The 17,061-nt window shown below is 37.3% G+C and overlaps 1 protein-coding gene across 2 annotated transcripts in view; it reads right to left on the bottom strand.

The window, feature by feature from the left end:
- MTMR7 (myotubularin related protein 7) overlaps nucleotides 1-17,061 on the bottom strand; it is a 38,553-nt gene continuing 21,492 nt past the window's right edge. Inside the window, exons 7-15 of one of the 2 annotated variants that reach the window (XM_070948165.1) lie at nucleotides 16,163-16,295; nucleotides 13,147-13,256; nucleotides 12,220-12,345; nucleotides 8,830-8,879; nucleotides 7,125-7,325; nucleotides 5,763-5,894; nucleotides 4,515-4,520; nucleotides 2,761-2,887; nucleotides 1-603 (exon numbers count right to left, since the gene is read on the bottom strand). In XM_070948165.1, coding sequence (XP_070804266.1) covers nucleotides 289-603; nucleotides 2,761-2,887; nucleotides 4,515-4,520; nucleotides 5,763-5,894; nucleotides 7,125-7,325; nucleotides 8,830-8,879; nucleotides 12,220-12,345; nucleotides 13,147-13,256; nucleotides 16,163-16,295 — 1,200 coding nt within the window. In that variant the 3' untranslated portion in view covers nucleotides 1-288. The remainder of the gene's footprint in view (nucleotides 604-2,760; nucleotides 2,888-4,514; nucleotides 4,521-5,762; nucleotides 5,895-7,124; nucleotides 7,326-8,829; nucleotides 8,880-12,219; nucleotides 12,346-13,146; nucleotides 13,257-16,162; nucleotides 16,296-17,061) is intronic. The other variant, XM_070948164.1, reaches the window with a different exon arrangement.

Here is a 17,061-nt window from a genome sequence, read left to right as displayed (position 1 = left end):
GTAAGATAATATGTATTGGTTTGGTCTGAATTGGACTGAATTGACTTTGGCATTGCTTAAACATTTCTTGTCAATTCTTTGGAGTGGTCTTACTGTACAATTATCCAATTGATAATAGTTATGTAAAACAAAACATTCATTCTATATGGCTCTAAATGGATAACAGAAGATAATAAATGCAAAAACATTCTAGCTTATTACTTCGTTACATATGGACTCTTTAAGTGCATAAATCCCTTTCTTTGGAACTTTTGATAGACAGTCTTTCATAATCTACTAAATTATCACTCAGAGAGTGAGAAAAACGGCTTCATCCGAATCATGGTCTCTAATGCTATCTTCACTGGGTAAGCCTCCTCCACCTGGGGACCGACAACTCATATCCTCCACACCAGATTCCTGATCGCTGTTGGCTGACAGATCGGGATCAGAGCTTTTCAGGTTGTCCTGTGTGAGGATGAGTGCTGAATCTTCTTCATCTCCCTGTGAAGAACTCCGAGTGTAATCTTGGAATGATTTGGCCATGCAGTCACTGGAGCTTCCATTTTCCTTTTTTATCTTTGCCTCATTATTTAATTGCCTGTTAATAAGTTTTGCCAGTCTCTGCAAGACAAGAAACAAAAATCCATTGACCTGTTAAAATATATCCAACCTATCAATGTGAAGCTGGGGGTTTTCATGTATTTCTGAATGATAAATCCATCAATCCCAGCCTACTAACCAATAGTGAGGGATGAATTAATGGAAGATTACAAAATCTAGTATGGATTGGATAGGACTAATAAGTGAAAAGGCAGCAAGGTTAGACTTTCTTGGGACTCCATGCTTTTTTATTACCAAAAGTATGTAAGCTGTGTAGAGTTACCTCTAGGAGAGATGGGTGGTACACTAGTCAATGATGTAAATGATAAGTGAGTGAGTGAATAAAGCAAGCAAGCCTAAGAAACTGCAGATTTATATACTTGCAGTTTTCTAAAGTCTCTCTTTGACAAGGAAGGTTATTCTTGATTTCTCTAGACAAGAAATTGTAGGTGAGAGATTATATAGAACGGGAAGAAAGCAAGTTTCTAGGCATTTTTCCATGTTCATGGAGCATTTTGTGCCATTTAGCACCTGACTACTCAACAAAATTTCACAATAATAAGTAGGTCAAATGGGAAAGACAAAAAATGAACAAGAATGTAGTCCTGTGGCTAGTAAGAAATTAAAGACAACTAGAAGGTTTTGTAAAAAAAACAAAAACAAAAAAACCTAGAAAATAATTCTCCCTAAGTATGCATGTACAGAAAAGATGGGACTGGTTCTCATTCAGTCCTAGGTGATCAAATGCAGCGAAATCATCCACTACATCTAGCATAGATATCTGACAGAGAAGCAGGTGGCAGTCAGCTCTATCCTTCTGAGTTAAGAAGGAATATTCAGGGAATAGATAAGGACATTTTAGCAACCCGAAGGCTGGGGGGAAAAAGGAAGCGGCTACATACAGACTGAATATTGATTACCTAGAAACCTAACTAAGGGTGAGCTGATTTCAGTAGTTCTATTGCAAAATACTAAAACTTTTCCTTACAGCAAGTTCTATTAAATACCTTTTTCATTAAAAGGAGAAAAGCATTTGCTCTAATCGCTGAAGAGTTAGATAATTAGATCTAAGCTTTATTGGTAAGAATCCCAGCAACAAGTATGTTGCCTACCTGAAAATAGCCAGAGTAAGCTTGAGATGACCAGTAAGAAAACAAGGTAAGAAATAATTGCTTTGAAAATAGCTCACCCAATTAAGGCCCAAATTTTACTGTAATTTTACTGTACTAGCAACGTGGAGAAATCAATAATTACCGTATTATTCAGAGTATAAGATGCTCCGAGTATAAGACGCACATTAGTTTTTGGGGAGGAAAACAAGAAAAAAATTTTTTTGCCTCTGCCTAGCAGAGGCCAAAAATGGGATGTGCGGAGCCTGAAAATGCGATGCGCAGAGGCAGCGATCAGCGGAGATGTGCTGTGGCGATCCCCGCAGCCTGGAACAGGTCTAAAATGGAGCGTGCAGAGGATAAAAATGCGACGCACAGAGGCCGAAAAAGTGTGGGTGGGGCTTCGGCAACATTTCGTATATAAGACACACCGCAATTTTCACCCGCTTTTAGGGGGAGGGAAGTGCGTCTTATACTCCGAAAAGTACGGTAATTAGAAATTGAGTGTAATTCTGAAGTTCCTGTTGTTCATTTTAACTAAGGAAGTCTTCCATAGATTGTAAACCACAGTTGGAAAAATACAGGATTCACAAGAAAATTGATTTTGAAATTGTACCGGAAGTAGATAATTCACTCATTAGCAGCTGTTATCATGGTAAAAGAAATAAATAGCTGATTCAAAAATATACTGTAGAGCAATGTTTCTCAACCTTGGAAATTTTAAGATGTGAGGACTTCAACTTCTAGTATTCCTCAGCCAGCAAGCCTCACTGGGGAATTCTGGGAGTTGAAGTACACATATCTTAAAATTTCCAAGGTTGAGAAATACTGCTGTAGAGAGCTCTTATTGCCAAATATGAGGTGGAGGAAATATAATCCTCTACTCAATGCTTCAGCTAGAAAACCTTCAAAAATTACATCTACCTGTGAATAATGATACCCAGATCAACTGCATTGATGTTGAAATATACTTGAATTGATGCATATGGCAATGGCCAATCATGCTCAAAAGATGGGGTGAAACAGCAATATATAAATTTTATAGTTCTAGAAAACCAATTATGCATACCTCTTCTAATACCATCAGCTCCTCCTCCAACTGTTGGGTTTCTTCTTTCACAGCCATCAGATATTCTGTAATAGACTGCCTTGGATGGAGTCCCTTTTCAAAACGGTTGTACATTCCACTCCAAAACCTGGAAAATGAAACAAAGAAGATTCAAAAACCTATAGAAGCCCATACAAAAGTCAGTCTCATGTTATTCAACCCACAGAACTTGCTCCTAGAGAAGTTAACAGAATTGCACTGCGCAGTGTAAAACAAATTAACACAAGCCTCTTGTGACAGGGAAACATTTAATGGGAAAGAGTTCTCTCAGCTTTTAAAATTATCACATAAAAATTGCTGAGATTCTCATATAGACCATTTTACAGCACAGAAGTATGAAAACACAGATCTTTATTTCTCAGAATATTCTGACTGTAAAAGATTTTTTCACTTTGGCAAAGTGGATCACATCATGTTCAGATTTTGAAAAATGAAGATAGTGCAATTTTGTAGGATTAAAGTGTCAAATGCTATCTGTGTAACTTTAAATAACATTAAATGTAATATCTCACTTTACTGAAGTCTGATGAGCATGAGAACTTTGATAAACAGAAAGTTACTCTGAATGCCAGAATTACACCAATTATTGAAATGAGAAAACCTAGCAGATTGGCATTTTCCCATAACTGATGTAATGCTTGTACTCAGAATGACTTTGTCCTTGTGGAGGGGGGGGGGGGTCAGTAGAAATCCTGCATCAAAATTAATAAAATAGCCAACGCCTATCTTACTTGTTTTCTGATACAAATATTTGGTTGAAGGATTAAATATTTCCAAGAAATACACATGTGAAGCCTTTCTTCCCAAACTTCTAGCATGAAGTAATCCAGTTTGCTGAGTATTTTAAGTGCAGCTTTATTGCTGTAATCAACTTTAGGAAGCAAATTCTCATTCCATTGTTCAGGATGTGAAACTGCCAAATGTTTTTTATGTTAGTGTCATGTATGTCATTTCTAATGGACACTTTATAGCCCACAAGTTCATTTCAAAATGTAAGGAAGTCATCAACAGTCCTTGGCTGATGAACTTCAGATAATGCTTACACTAGCAAACATATGAAAATGAATTTGCAACAATTTATTCACATCAATGTAGTTTTTACCTAAAAGAATAAAAAGACAATGTTAGAAATGTGTTGGACATTTCAGAATATTTTCAACAACACAATAAAAACAAGCCACATTGATTTCCTAAGAAGCAGACAATTTGAACTGGACTTTCTTATTCAGAGTTTTGAAAGATACGGATTTTAGAAAATTTTATAATATGGGGAAGATTTATTTACATTTTGCAGAAAGCACAAATAATTGTTAATTGAAATCTAAACAAAACCTTAAAGAAGGAACAAAACAGGAATGCCACTTCTCCCTCTTGTGTTTGTTGGTTCTTGAAATACTTATAGGACAATTTGAAACAGAAGAACAAGCGAAGGAATGTATGATAAAGAGGCTAAAAATTGGTTATAATATACAGATGGAACAACAGGAAAATATGTGCTTCAAAAGATTGAAATTTCCAATTATTATAATCTTAACAAGGATTTTTATAAGATCGGTATACATCACCAGAGAAATTGTCTAGAATGGGAATGTTTACTTCAAGTTTATGTTGGAAATGTGAATTTTGTATATTTTTCCCCCTTTTTTAAGGGTATTTTTTCCTGTCTTGAACTTTCAACTTTCTCTTTGATTTTTTTCTTCTTTTCTTTTTCTTACTTTATACTAGTTTATATTAGCTTTAATCTTCCTTTTAATTTTGTTCATAAAATTATGTTTTTAAGTCTTTTGAAAGTGTAGCAACTCTTGGAGAAGCTATATTACAACAAACATGTAATGGGCAGCCTAAATGAGGCTGAGCTATCATGTTACCTAATTCCTCTGAATATTCTTAGACTACATCATTATAAGTAGATCAGTGGCAGGGTTAACTAGAAGTCACACTTGGATAAAGAGCAGAGCTGTCTGGAAAAGAGTGAGAAACTATTTTAAGAGGCTCTGTAACACTGTAAGGTCTAATGATAATGCCAAACCTATTGTACTCCAGTTTCATTCTTAAAAAGATATGGATGGCTTGGTGTTAATTTTAAAAAGCAGATTTCTTTCCATGAGTTACAAAGAAATAAAAATCACAATATCTTGCAAACGTATTTTAAATCTCTCTCTCTCTCTCTCTCTCTCTCTCTCTCTCTCTTTTTGTATTTAGCAGAATTCCATCTTCCGCATTAATGATAATATACATTACTAATTCTGAGCTAAGAAAGAAAACAATACATATATATTGTCACACAACAGACATATATATATTCACACAACAGTGTGACTACTATTTTGAGATAACCCAGGAGCAAAATACAGTACACAGAGGTTTTTCAAACAGTGGTTTATCTACAGGTTATATATAAATACCTACAAGGGCCAAACAAAGCCAGGCAATCAATCTTCAACTCTAACTGGAAGCACACACGGAGGGAAAATACACGAGGAGAGAGACGCCCTCTAATGGCCTCCTTTATATAGGCAGCTTCTTAAAGGGCAATAATCCTGCTGAGTCATCCTCAGTCTTAAAGGGCTGGTCAGCTTTCAATCATCATTATCCTGACATATATACCAATCTTGAAGATCTAATGCTTTTGTCTAGGCATTATTTGAAATGTATAAATCACTTTTCAAGAATGGATTGTCTTCAAAACGTCATTTCCAAATTCCACAGCAATGTGACAGAAATGAAACAATTTTACAACACCTTATCCCAATTAAAAGTATCTATGATTAATATAATTATCTTTTATTATATACAGCAATGTGTTACACTTTCACAGCAAAGAAGAAGGAATTGGGGAAGGTTCGTGAAAGTTACCATCAATCTCACAGCTATTTGCAATATATTTGCCCATACTTGAAGTCAGAGACAATTGTTAGCTCATTTAGTCAAATATTTTATATAACAATTCAGATGCAACTTACTTGTAGATAAAATGGGAGGGTGTGGATTGTGGATGAAGGGTCCTGTTGTGGTCTTCCCGATACAGAGGGTTCAGATAATCAGCACGATTCTTCCATAAGTGAGCCCAAAGTGAATAAGTCCGTTCCTGAATTCTGAGGGACAATTTATAATAAAATTCTATGAACCGCATTTGCTATTTCTCTCATTCTCATATTGAAAGACTTCATGAGCATGTCAAAAAAGTAGACACACATTTAGGAAGGACAGAATTCAACTATTTGGAATTAGGTAATAAAAAGGCTAAACTCTCCAGATGTTTTAGAACCACAACCCCAGTGGATATGGCCAATGGTTAAGGAATTTAGGGACAATCTTGGCCTACAGAACTAATACTGCATAGAAACTATGGCATCCTATACATACATGTGGCCTGAGTAATTTTTTGTTTTGTTTTGTTTTAACCTATTTTACAATATTTGGGATCATCCGCCAAGAATAATTGTGAAGAGATTCAGAATGAATAAAAGGAAGCATTTTGTTGTGTAACACAGGAAAATTAAGGAATAGGAATTATTTTACTAACATAAGATATGATGCTGGTCAGAGTGCTTGTGCTCTGATGTGGGTAGGTGTAACGTTAATACATCTCATTCTGTAACTGATTCTGTGAATTAAATTGCCAAAGAACCACAGTCTACTGCTCTTTGTAACTCAATAGGTGGTAGTGTTGGGTTACTCTGGGCAATAGCAGGGGAGCCATGGTCAGCAGATTTGCTAAGGAACTAACCAGGCTTTATTTAATTCCAACTTTCTTGGCTTCTATCCTTGTTAACATTCTGGAAACTATATTTTTTGATGATAACTTTCTGACAATAGCAACTGAGAGGTCATTTAATTAATTTAAAAGACAACTAAGATGGAAAAATTACAAACCCTCATGGAAAAACTCTGAACCTATTTATCAGACAATCATAGCTATCCAACTGAGACTGTTTTCTCAGGCTCTCTACAGTTATGTTTTATATTTATCCAAAAAGAAGGGTTAATTCTCCGATCTTCCAATTTACTTTTAAAATGAGAACATCACCTTATATTCATGAGAACTCAGGAGATTGATTATGTTCCTTTCAAGTAAAACAGTTTTTGGATAATTCTTTTGGTTGCAATAAGTATTCAAGGAGATAGATCTTTTATTCTTTAGTAATATTTTTTTACTGGTTTTATTTTATTATTATATTGGGGTTTTAATATATAACCAGTTTGAAAGGATTGGACAACTTTCTCTTATGTATTGGTTAAGATTCCCCATTGAAGAATCATGTTTATCAGAATAAAGGGTCATTCTCGTGTACCGTGCACATATATTTTATAAAGTGACTTACTTGAGCTCCTGTCTTTCCTTCTGATTGTTACACAAGAAGTTTCCAAACTGGCAGGAATATATATGATGCTGTATGTGGATCAAGAATCTTTCATTGAATTCAAAGGCACAAGGAAACTGTTCCATAAGTTGCCAAACGCACTCAATAAATTGATCAATAACTGGTGATATCTCCTTTGGGTCTCCATCTAAATTGCCATACCTACATCAATGTCAGGGGAAAATATTAATTCACAACTGTTACCTTTCTGAAATTCTGGATGTTGGCACAACATCTTCCATCTTAATTGTCAGTTCTATTATTTGCTTCATTTGCAGAATAAAATTTGCTAGAGTATATGTATCCATGTCAGTTAGAAGGTAACCACAAATATGTCAAAATAACATATGTTATATGATATCATCATGCAACTGCTACAACTGCATACTTGTGCCCAGGGGAGAAATGCTCCCGGTTCGGACCGGTTTGGCCGAACCAGTAGCGATGGCAGCTGGTTTTTCGAAGAACTGGTAGTGATGGCGGTGCGAGGCTCCACCCCCCCCGGTCGTCGTTACTTCCTGGTTTTAACCAGGAAGTAACTTTTTTTAACCCTCTGCGCATGCACAGAGGGGTTTGCGCATGCGCAGAGGGTCCAAGCGTGCATAGAATAGAATAGAATAGAATAGAATAGAATAGAATAGAATAGAATAGAATAGAATAGAATTCTTTATTGGCCAAGTGTGATTGGACACATAAGGAATTTGTCTTGGTGCATATGCTCTCAATGTACATAATGAATGTGATGGAAGTGCATGCGTGGCGCATGCACTTCCGAACCGGTTGGGAAGGTAAGTAGATTTCACCCCTGCTTGTGCCCCGATGAGTGATGAAAGTACCAAATCTTGGCCCTTATGTAATTCTTCATTTGCCTGCCCCCTCCCCCCCCCGAGTTCCCCATAGCCAGCTAAAGCCTGAATAGCTAAATGGATTTTACTCATATATTGATTAGTCCAATAAGAAAGAAGATTGGGTTAATATATCACCACAAGGGGCATAATGTGATTTGTGTGGTTTTCACATAGGCTAATGTATGAACCTGGCCACTGTAGTTTATAAGCCACAGTTTATGCTTAGAGTTATGTGTGAACCAGACTGATATGGCTTTTTAAATAAACGGTAATTAAAATCTTGATTTAGTGAGGTGTATAAACCCAGCCAATAAGCCTAGACAGACTTTTCAAAAGTTGAATAACCAAAGGAAAGATGATTAAGAAAAGGGCCAGTTATACTCAATAAAATTTGGACCTGCTTAAAAGTGAGCCTTTACATTTAATATCATTTCTAATTATATTTCACTATACTCATGATGAGATATGGAAGTTAAATTGGTCTAATGATTAAGGCACAGGAATGGAGTGGGAAGACCCAAGTTCTAATCCTCCCTTACACCCAACACCAAAAAATATTGGTAACTCTGGATCAATCGTTATCTCTCAGCCTTAGATAAGTGGTACTGGCCAACCACTTCCAAAATGGCACTAAGAAATAAGCCTGTCCATGTAGTTATGAAGAGTCAAGATTGACTCAAGTGACCACACCAAGAACATGATGCTATCAGAAATGTTCCATGGTCAATATTCAATATTCAGATGTTCATCTGATGTTCTCTGGCAGCAAAGTACCTGATTGCCACTTCACAGAACCCACACTAAAGAACCATGCTTACCTGTGATTAAATTTATGACCAAATGAAACCCAATCTTTATCAATTAATACCTGAAACAAAAAACAGTAGCATCAAAGGAGATTATTGAGGTTTTGTAGCGAAGCAGAAAATTACATTTCTTATTCTAATTAATTGGATTATTTAAAACAATCCTGAAATTTCACAATCAGAAAAAGCAGAATGAGACAACTCGCCACCTCCAAGTCACTGCAGGACAACTCCACATGACCAACTCGAGCTGACCATGGTGAGTTGGCCCCACTGAGCTGTCCTCACTGAGCTGTCCTAGACCCCATAAAAAGGATAGGTTTTATCAGGGACAGTAACCATACTGTTATGAATTTTAGAAACTGATTGGCAGCCTACTTATGGCAACATACAATTTTGCTATGCTGGAAATTTGCTATCCATTTATAGAATAATTCTTAACACCATGAGGTTCACATTATAATGTTATATGGTTTTTGCTCTATGTTTAACGCTTCAAGGTTAACATTAATTGACTATAAATCAGTTTATATTTTTTTAATGTTATCTCCGTGCCACACTGACAGAACACGTGAACACTGAAACACATGGAACAGAATCTAAGTTTGATGGATTTGAATCATCATAGCCTTTTAGAGAAGCCAGTTGTTCATGCCAGCTGCATGGGAATATGTCAGGGAAATGTATACCCATATTCTCAAACCAGGTTCTCAGAGGAAAGTGATAAGTTATGTTTTATATTAGAAAAAGAGAAAAGTTGATTCCCACTTTTATTGGAAAAAGAATTATGAGTTAGAGGAGAAAATAGGAAAACACATCAAAATAGGCAAGAAATTTAGTAAGATAATACTAATCCTCTTTGGATGAGTTCAGATTGACAGGACCAGATGGTTTACATCCCAGGGCTCTAAAGGAACTGGCATATGTGATCTCAGAACCACTAAATAAATCTTTCAGAGCTCCTAGAGCAAGGCAGAAGTGCCAGAACACTGGAAAAGAGCTGATCTGGTTCCAATGTTCGAAAAAAAGCGGAACCAGGAAAGTACAGACCAATCAGCCTGACATCAACACCTGGTAAATCCTAGAAAAAATAATTACACAGTGGATTTAGGAGCACCTAATAATGAACAAGATGATTAATAAAAGTCAGCATGAGTGTAATAAAAACCTTCATTGATAAAGTGATTAAATTAGTGGACCAGGAAAAAGCTGTGGATATAGTATACTTGGATTTCAGGAAGGCATTCGATAAAGTAGACCACAGCCTACTTCTTGATAAGATAAAGCAATGTGAGACACCACCAGATGGATTTGTAATTGACTGACCAACGGCACTCAGCGTTCAGCCTCAATGGATCTACATCTACATGGAGAGATGCATGCAGTGGAGTACCTCAAGATTCTGTCTTCAGCACAGTGCTCTTAAACATCTTCATAAATTATCTAAATGAGGGAATAGAAGTGGAGCTCATCCACTTTGCAGATGACACCCAGCTGAGGGGGAATTACTAACAGTCTGAAAGATAGACTCAAGATTCCGAAGGATTTAGTCAGACTAGAGCAGGGGTCTGTAACGTTAAACACTCAAAGAGCCATTTGGACCCATTTCCCATAGAAAAGAAAACACCGGGAGCCACAAAGGTCCTAACCAGAAGCTCCCCATTCAATTCTGGAGCTGACCAGAAGTCCAGTTTTCCCCACCATAAAGTCTTCTAGCGCAGCGTCCTTTTCCCCCTACCTGTCCTAACTGAAAAACCTATCAATTGTGGAGCTGACTGGAAAACCCACCCCTTACCACAGAATCTTCTCCTGGTGCACCTTACTTCCCCCACCCACCCAACCAGAAGTTCCTCTCAAAATTGTGGTGCTGGCCGGCGACAAGAAGCCACAACAGAGCTGCAGGTTGCTGACTCCTGGACTAAAGCAATGAGCCCTATCCAATAAGATATATGGTAGTTCAGTGGTGAGAAAAATAAGATCCTGCACTTAGGCAGGAAAAACCAAATGCACAGGTATAGAACAGGCAGTACCTGTCTCACAGGTAACAGTGAGAGAGATCTACTGTAGGTGTCTTACTGGACTATGAGTATGAATCAGCAGTGTGCTGCAGCTGCCAAAAAGGCCAATTCAGTCCTAGGCTGCATCAACAGAGGCTTAGCATCAAACTCATGAGAGGTGATAATTCCACTCTACCTTGCACGAGTGAGACCACACTTGGAATACTCCAATTCTGGTCGTCATGATACAAAAAAGATGCAGAGTTCCTAGAAAGTATGTAGAGAACACCAACAAAGATGATAAGAGGCTATACTATATGATGAATAATTAAGGGAACTAGGTATGTCTAGCCTAATGAAAAAAAGGATTGGGGTAACATGACAGCTTGCCTCCCGAAGTTGTAGGGGTTTCATTGCTGGAGGTTTTCAAGAAAATACTGGTCATCCATTTGTCAAGGATCATATAAAGGTTTCTGCTTTGGGCAGGGGAGATGGACTAGAAGACCTCCAAGGTCCCCCCTCGTCCTATAATTCTAATATTCTAAATACATCCCAGTCTTTTGCATCCACTTTGGCCTTACATAGAAAACTCAAAGTTAAAATTAAACTGCAGATTAAATTAAAATTTGCAAGCTTCAGAGCTTGCAAATGGAACAGCAACTAACTTGTCTCTGTCTCTTCAATGTAGTTCCTTCCTATCTATTTCATACAACTGCTAGCATCCAAGTTTCCCATTCAAGAGTTAAAAAAAGAATGCAGAATGTTTTGAAACTCCAAGATCTCTTCATAAACAAGATAATGGAAGGGGGGAAATTATGATTACTATTTAAGATGCATTTACTACACTATACTGTAATGTTATAAAAAATAGGATAGAAACTGGGGGGAGATAATAGTCCATCCAATTATTTGGAGTGATAGTAAGTTGCGCCAAGTGCACAAGTGTCAGTCTTCCATTTTTGAAAATATGTATCCCATCTATTGAAGCTAAACTGCATCCATTCTTGGACCAGATTTTTTTTCTTGTAGTCCATAAAGCTGTTCTTGCTTTTGATCTGTTCACCATAAATTTGTGTATTCCAAGACAGTGAACTGGTTCAACTTCCTTGCCTTTCACCAGAGCTTAAGCAAGAGTGCCAGAAGTGCTTTTATGTAGGGAAACGAGAAGCACAACTGCTAGCCACACAATAAGTTGTGATTGCTTAACTGAGTCTATAGTTGAAGATGGATCTCAAATATGGACTTCCAAAAATGTGGTGCATCATCTCCCAAAATGTGGAAGATAAAAACCTCTGGAAATTCACTAAATAGTTTGATGTTATTAAAAAATTATTTCACTTTAATTCCATTAAAAATGAACTCACAACTTATCCCTTTTTCTGCTAATTAAAGCTGTCTCGCTTACCATAAATCCTTTTATGGTTCTGTAATATGGATCTAATAGAAGGCTTGCTACAGAGCAAACCTGAGCAGTCCGGTCCCATCCATCTGAACAGTGAACAAGAACACTGACTCCCTCTTCAGCAACAGCCTAAAACAGAAAGAAAGAAAGAAAAAAAAAAAAGAAAGAAAGAAAGGAGGAATGTATCTTTGATTCCTATAGAAAGGAAAATGATAGAGAAGTAAGTATCTGGAATATCAACTCTTAGTATCTCAAGGTAGAGCTGAAAATATCTCTGCTAGAAACACCTTGGGTAGCCATTGTCTGTCAAATATGAACAATACACAACTGGATGGATCAATGGTATGAGTCAGTAGGAAGTTCTATTCCCGATGTTGCAGCCAATGTAATACACTGTGAAAGGCTTTCGTACATAGTTAATAACCGTATTTTGCTGGGTGGAAATATACCATGAAATCTTTTCCTTTCATCATCTCTCTCCTTGGAGAAGCCGCCAATGGGTCACTATGACTTGCCTTTTATCCCACTGATATTTTCTGCTATTTCTCTGCACTTTGGCCTTGAGCTTCTTTTAATTATGAATGTGCTTCATTTCCAGGTGCAGCATTTCATTCTGACAGTGCAATATACACTTATCCAAGCATGCATCTGACATTTGAGAAAGAATCACAAATATCAGGAAATTGGCATCACCAGTTATGCTAGACAAAAATAGGTTCACGAGCTTATGCCACAATTTGCATTTGCACTTCTCTGCACAGCATCTAGCATTATGTCCAGCACGGTGTTATTCTCTAGGCCAGAGAGGCACAGATCTGGACCATATTAATTTTATTCCATAGCACATCCCTGCAAGTGGAAGAAAATCAAAGATTTTCCATTACCTGAAATGGCACATCCCCATTTTCATTTACAAAGCATATATTGTACCTTTGTGATAAAGATGCCCGCATCCATAATGGCTTTGATGTGCTTCAACCAGCCTGAATTCTCTAGCCCCCACAGGAAATCACTCATTGAAGGAGATGTCAGCTCACAGACTGCAAAATAAGCCCATTTCAGCAGACTAGAATTTTTTAAGTTGCTAATTTTTACATGGTAAGTCTAGCTTAAAAAGGGGGGATTGATTTTCACATACATGTTGGTCACTTGTTCGCTGCTTGACTGATTTGCAAACATGACCAGGCATTATATACCAGTTTGACTTCTTACATTGCTGCAAGCCATATGCTTCTAAATTCTGGGGAAAACATGCATAACAAAAGTCCCCAAAATGAAAAGGCTATGTCAACAGATACTGAATTAAGGACTGCTGTAATCAAGGTCTCTTCGTATTTTAACCCAGTAGGTGTTTTTGTCCTCAAAATAGCAGGACTAAGTTTATCTTCTGCAGGGCTTCAGTTCACTCATATATTTTTTTAAAAAAAGCAACTAAAAGACTAATGTTGGAAGAAAAGGTTCAATTAAACCAGTGTTTCTCAACCTTGGTAGCTTGATGATGGGTGGACTTCAACTCCCAGAATCCCCCAGCCAGCAGTCCACCCATCTTCAAGCTTCCAAGGTTGAGAAACACTGAATTAAACCTTCCCTCTCTGCCACTTCCTTCTTCAAAATTCACAGTCTCTTAAACTGGCATTTCAGCTTAAAATGGAAGACAAAAAGGAACTGTACAGTTGTGTAAGCTTGGCCATTCCCCAGCTGCTGACATGAATAGATTTCTTGGCTATATTCATGAATATAGCCATCAAACACTCTTTCATGTCAAGCAGGATGCAAATTGGTGAAATTCCCTACATACACACATCTGAATTTGTGGCAGATCCCTTTCCTATAGGCTGCAGAAGGGTTCCAATACCCAACCTTTATATCCAGATCTGGTAACCTTAGATTAAGCCAATGTAGATATGCCAAACCTGATGTCCTACATATATGCCAAGCTGTACTTATCCCCTGTGGATTGGAAAATTAGGAGTGTTGGAGCTCCAACACATCTGGAGGGCATCAGCCTAGGGAGACCAATCTTATCATTCAGTGAAGAGACTGATTCTTTGCACTTGATCACAAAAGGTATGTTCAAAACAGCATCTCAGAGAACCCTCATGATAGTGGACTGCTGACAGCAAGGAGCCTGTCAAATGATTAATGCATCTACGCAGATGGGAACACGAGCCATTAGCAGCTGGATTTACTCTGAGACTGCTTACCTCCTGTTTGCAAAGCCTAAATAGAGTCAAAATAGAGGTTTGTTCCCATATCAGAGTTAATATTTGCTTTCCACTTGACTGAGCAAAGACCACAAAGTCCTAAACTGCAGTCCTAAACGTCAGATCTAAATCAGCCAGGTCTGATAGCAGTAGCTGACCTGGAGTTCAAAAGTGAACTAATTTAGTGAGGAATTCAGTTACTAAGCAATGTCTCCATTAAAAGCCACTGGCCTTGCAATTCTTATTTGCAGAAATTTCCATAAGGAGGCATAAGATGTCCTAGACTTGAAATGATAATATTATAATGCCTTTCTTTCCTCTTATATTGAATTGCTTTTTTATCTTATTCAATTTCTATTTTATTCTTGTTTTATATTGATTTACTGTATCTTTAGTTAATTTGTATGTGGTTTCTAAGTCTTGATTTTTAGGTTTTATACGATTATTTCATTGTCTTTGTTGTAGCTGGTCACTGTCCCTGTGTTTTTAACCCTGGTAATTAAATAAATTGGAAAAATATATTTGATTTGACACACTGCCATTCAAGATCTGTCTTTCACCATTAATTGTACAAAAAGGATTGGCAGAAATGAGAATGTGGGCTGATTAGACAACAAGCACAGTAAACAGTATGTCAGAAGTGGAGGAAATAAACCAAACCTTCTGTAAGCTAAGCTACATACCATATAACTTTATTTCTTTTTCCAAAGTAGGATGAGAAGGGTAAGAGAAAAGGGTAATCCATATATAATAGGTTAGCAGAAACTGACCATCATCGTAATTATTAAATTATTACATATTCTGCATTAAGGTACACATACTTTTAAAATTATGGAAGAGTTGTTTCCAGATGCAAGCCCAGAACTGCTGAAATGCAGTTATGTCTTTCTTCAGGATTCCAAGCATATATGAAAACAGATGCAGACTCATTAGAGAGTTGCATTAAAGCCACATTTGCTTTAATAAGTCAGATCATCACACCTGGTTCAATGAATCAGATCTTTAAAACAGCTACTAATTTTTCAAGCTCATGAGGAACATTTCTTCTGAAGTGTTTTTTCGGTGAAACTGGTCTATCAGGGCAACCTGGTCTACCCAAATGTGGGACGGAACATACTGCTTCTACTTAAACACTTAATCTCTCCCCTGGTATAGCCAACAAAGTGAGAGGAGCCCATGGCTTAGAGGTTAATACATCTACCTAATAGGCAAGTAGCCCAGATTCGAATCCCAGAAGGGTATGGCTAGCTGATGAGAGTTAAATAACTTGAAATAGATCTATACTAATCTCCCTTTATTTCTTTGTCGGTAATATATAAATTTAGCACAAAAATTTATTCTGAAGCATTTTCAAAACATACAGAGTCAATTATATAGAAGTTTCTCTAATGTCACAAGAGGAAGGATTCATAAGATGAATCGCCTATTGAAGAGATCCCCTATTAAGTTGCTAAACTCTCCAACTCAACACTATCAGACAGCAAGGCTGAAAAATATCTACAGGCAAAGCTCTAACGGCCACTGAAGCAGAGGGTCAATTTAAGGCAACGTCTTCACTTTAGAAAATTTGTTTCACATTAATGGGCTTAAATGCTCAAATTGCAATGCTCTTTGCAGTATTAATGAAGCAAAATCCCTAATATACTAATATATTAGGTACTAATATACATTCAGCTCAGATCCTTAAGAAAAGACAGATGAATCGCAAGCTGCCCCCAGCATCTACAAAGATAAGGTGTTACCTTCAAGCATTTTTTGGAGACTGCTTCTCATAACATGGATGTTCTCAATACCTATGAATTGAAACTTGATGTTGGAATAGTTGTCTTCATTTTCATACCCTTTCCCAACTGCTCGGTTTGCCATTGCATTGAGCTGCAAAGATCAAAGAAAAAAGAATACCCTTTAGACCTCTGACATAATGTTCTTTCCTTTATAGCGAAGAAGAAATAAAAACATTACCATTTGCCAAAAGAAAGAAAGGGAGGAAAGAGCCCTCCACAATATAGGATTGTGAGTTTTATTAGTGAAAATACGGGCTGCATTTTTTATTTTTTTAAAAGCCTTGAAATAAAAATGAGATCTGCTGTCACCTTTGCCTTCGACTACTTTGGAGCTTTTACATTCAACAGTGATTTCAACTGTACAATTCATCCAGAAGATGGCAACCTCCCTTCAGAGCCACAGAATACAGAACTAACCCGATCTGTTCTAAAATGCCAAATTATTGTTGACCTTAGCTGACTTGTTAGAAGAACCATTGAGTTAAAAATGAGTGCTTTTTAAAGGAGGAATAATAATATTCCTCCTTTAAAAGGAGGCTATTATGTTCTAGAGACAGAACTCACTTTACGTGTGTGTGTGTGTGTGTGTGTGTGTGTGTGTGTGTGTGTGTGTGCGCGCGCGCGCGCGCACCTTCGAGTCAGTGTTGAGACTAGTCCATGCAGGTTTTTTTGCAAAATTTCAGAAGTGGTTTCAGAAGCAGAAGTTTGTCTGCTTCCCCCAGTTGAGAGAAAGTAACTGGCCCAAAGTTACCCAGCTTTGTGTCTAAGGCAGAACTTGGGCTCAAGGTCTCCCAGTTTCTAGCCTTTGGCCTTAACCACTACACCAGACTGTCTCTCTCATCTTACCTACTGACAAT

This window comes from Pituophis catenifer, unplaced genomic scaffold (assembly GCF_029215685.1).
Source record: "Pituophis catenifer annectens isolate HBS135680 unplaced genomic scaffold, rPitCat1.0.hap2 SCAF_8, whole genome shotgun sequence".
In the NCBI taxonomy this organism is placed as follows: domain Eukaryota; kingdom Metazoa; phylum Chordata; class Lepidosauria; order Squamata; family Colubridae; genus Pituophis; species Pituophis catenifer.
This window is presented reverse-complemented; position numbering and strand designations above follow the sequence as displayed.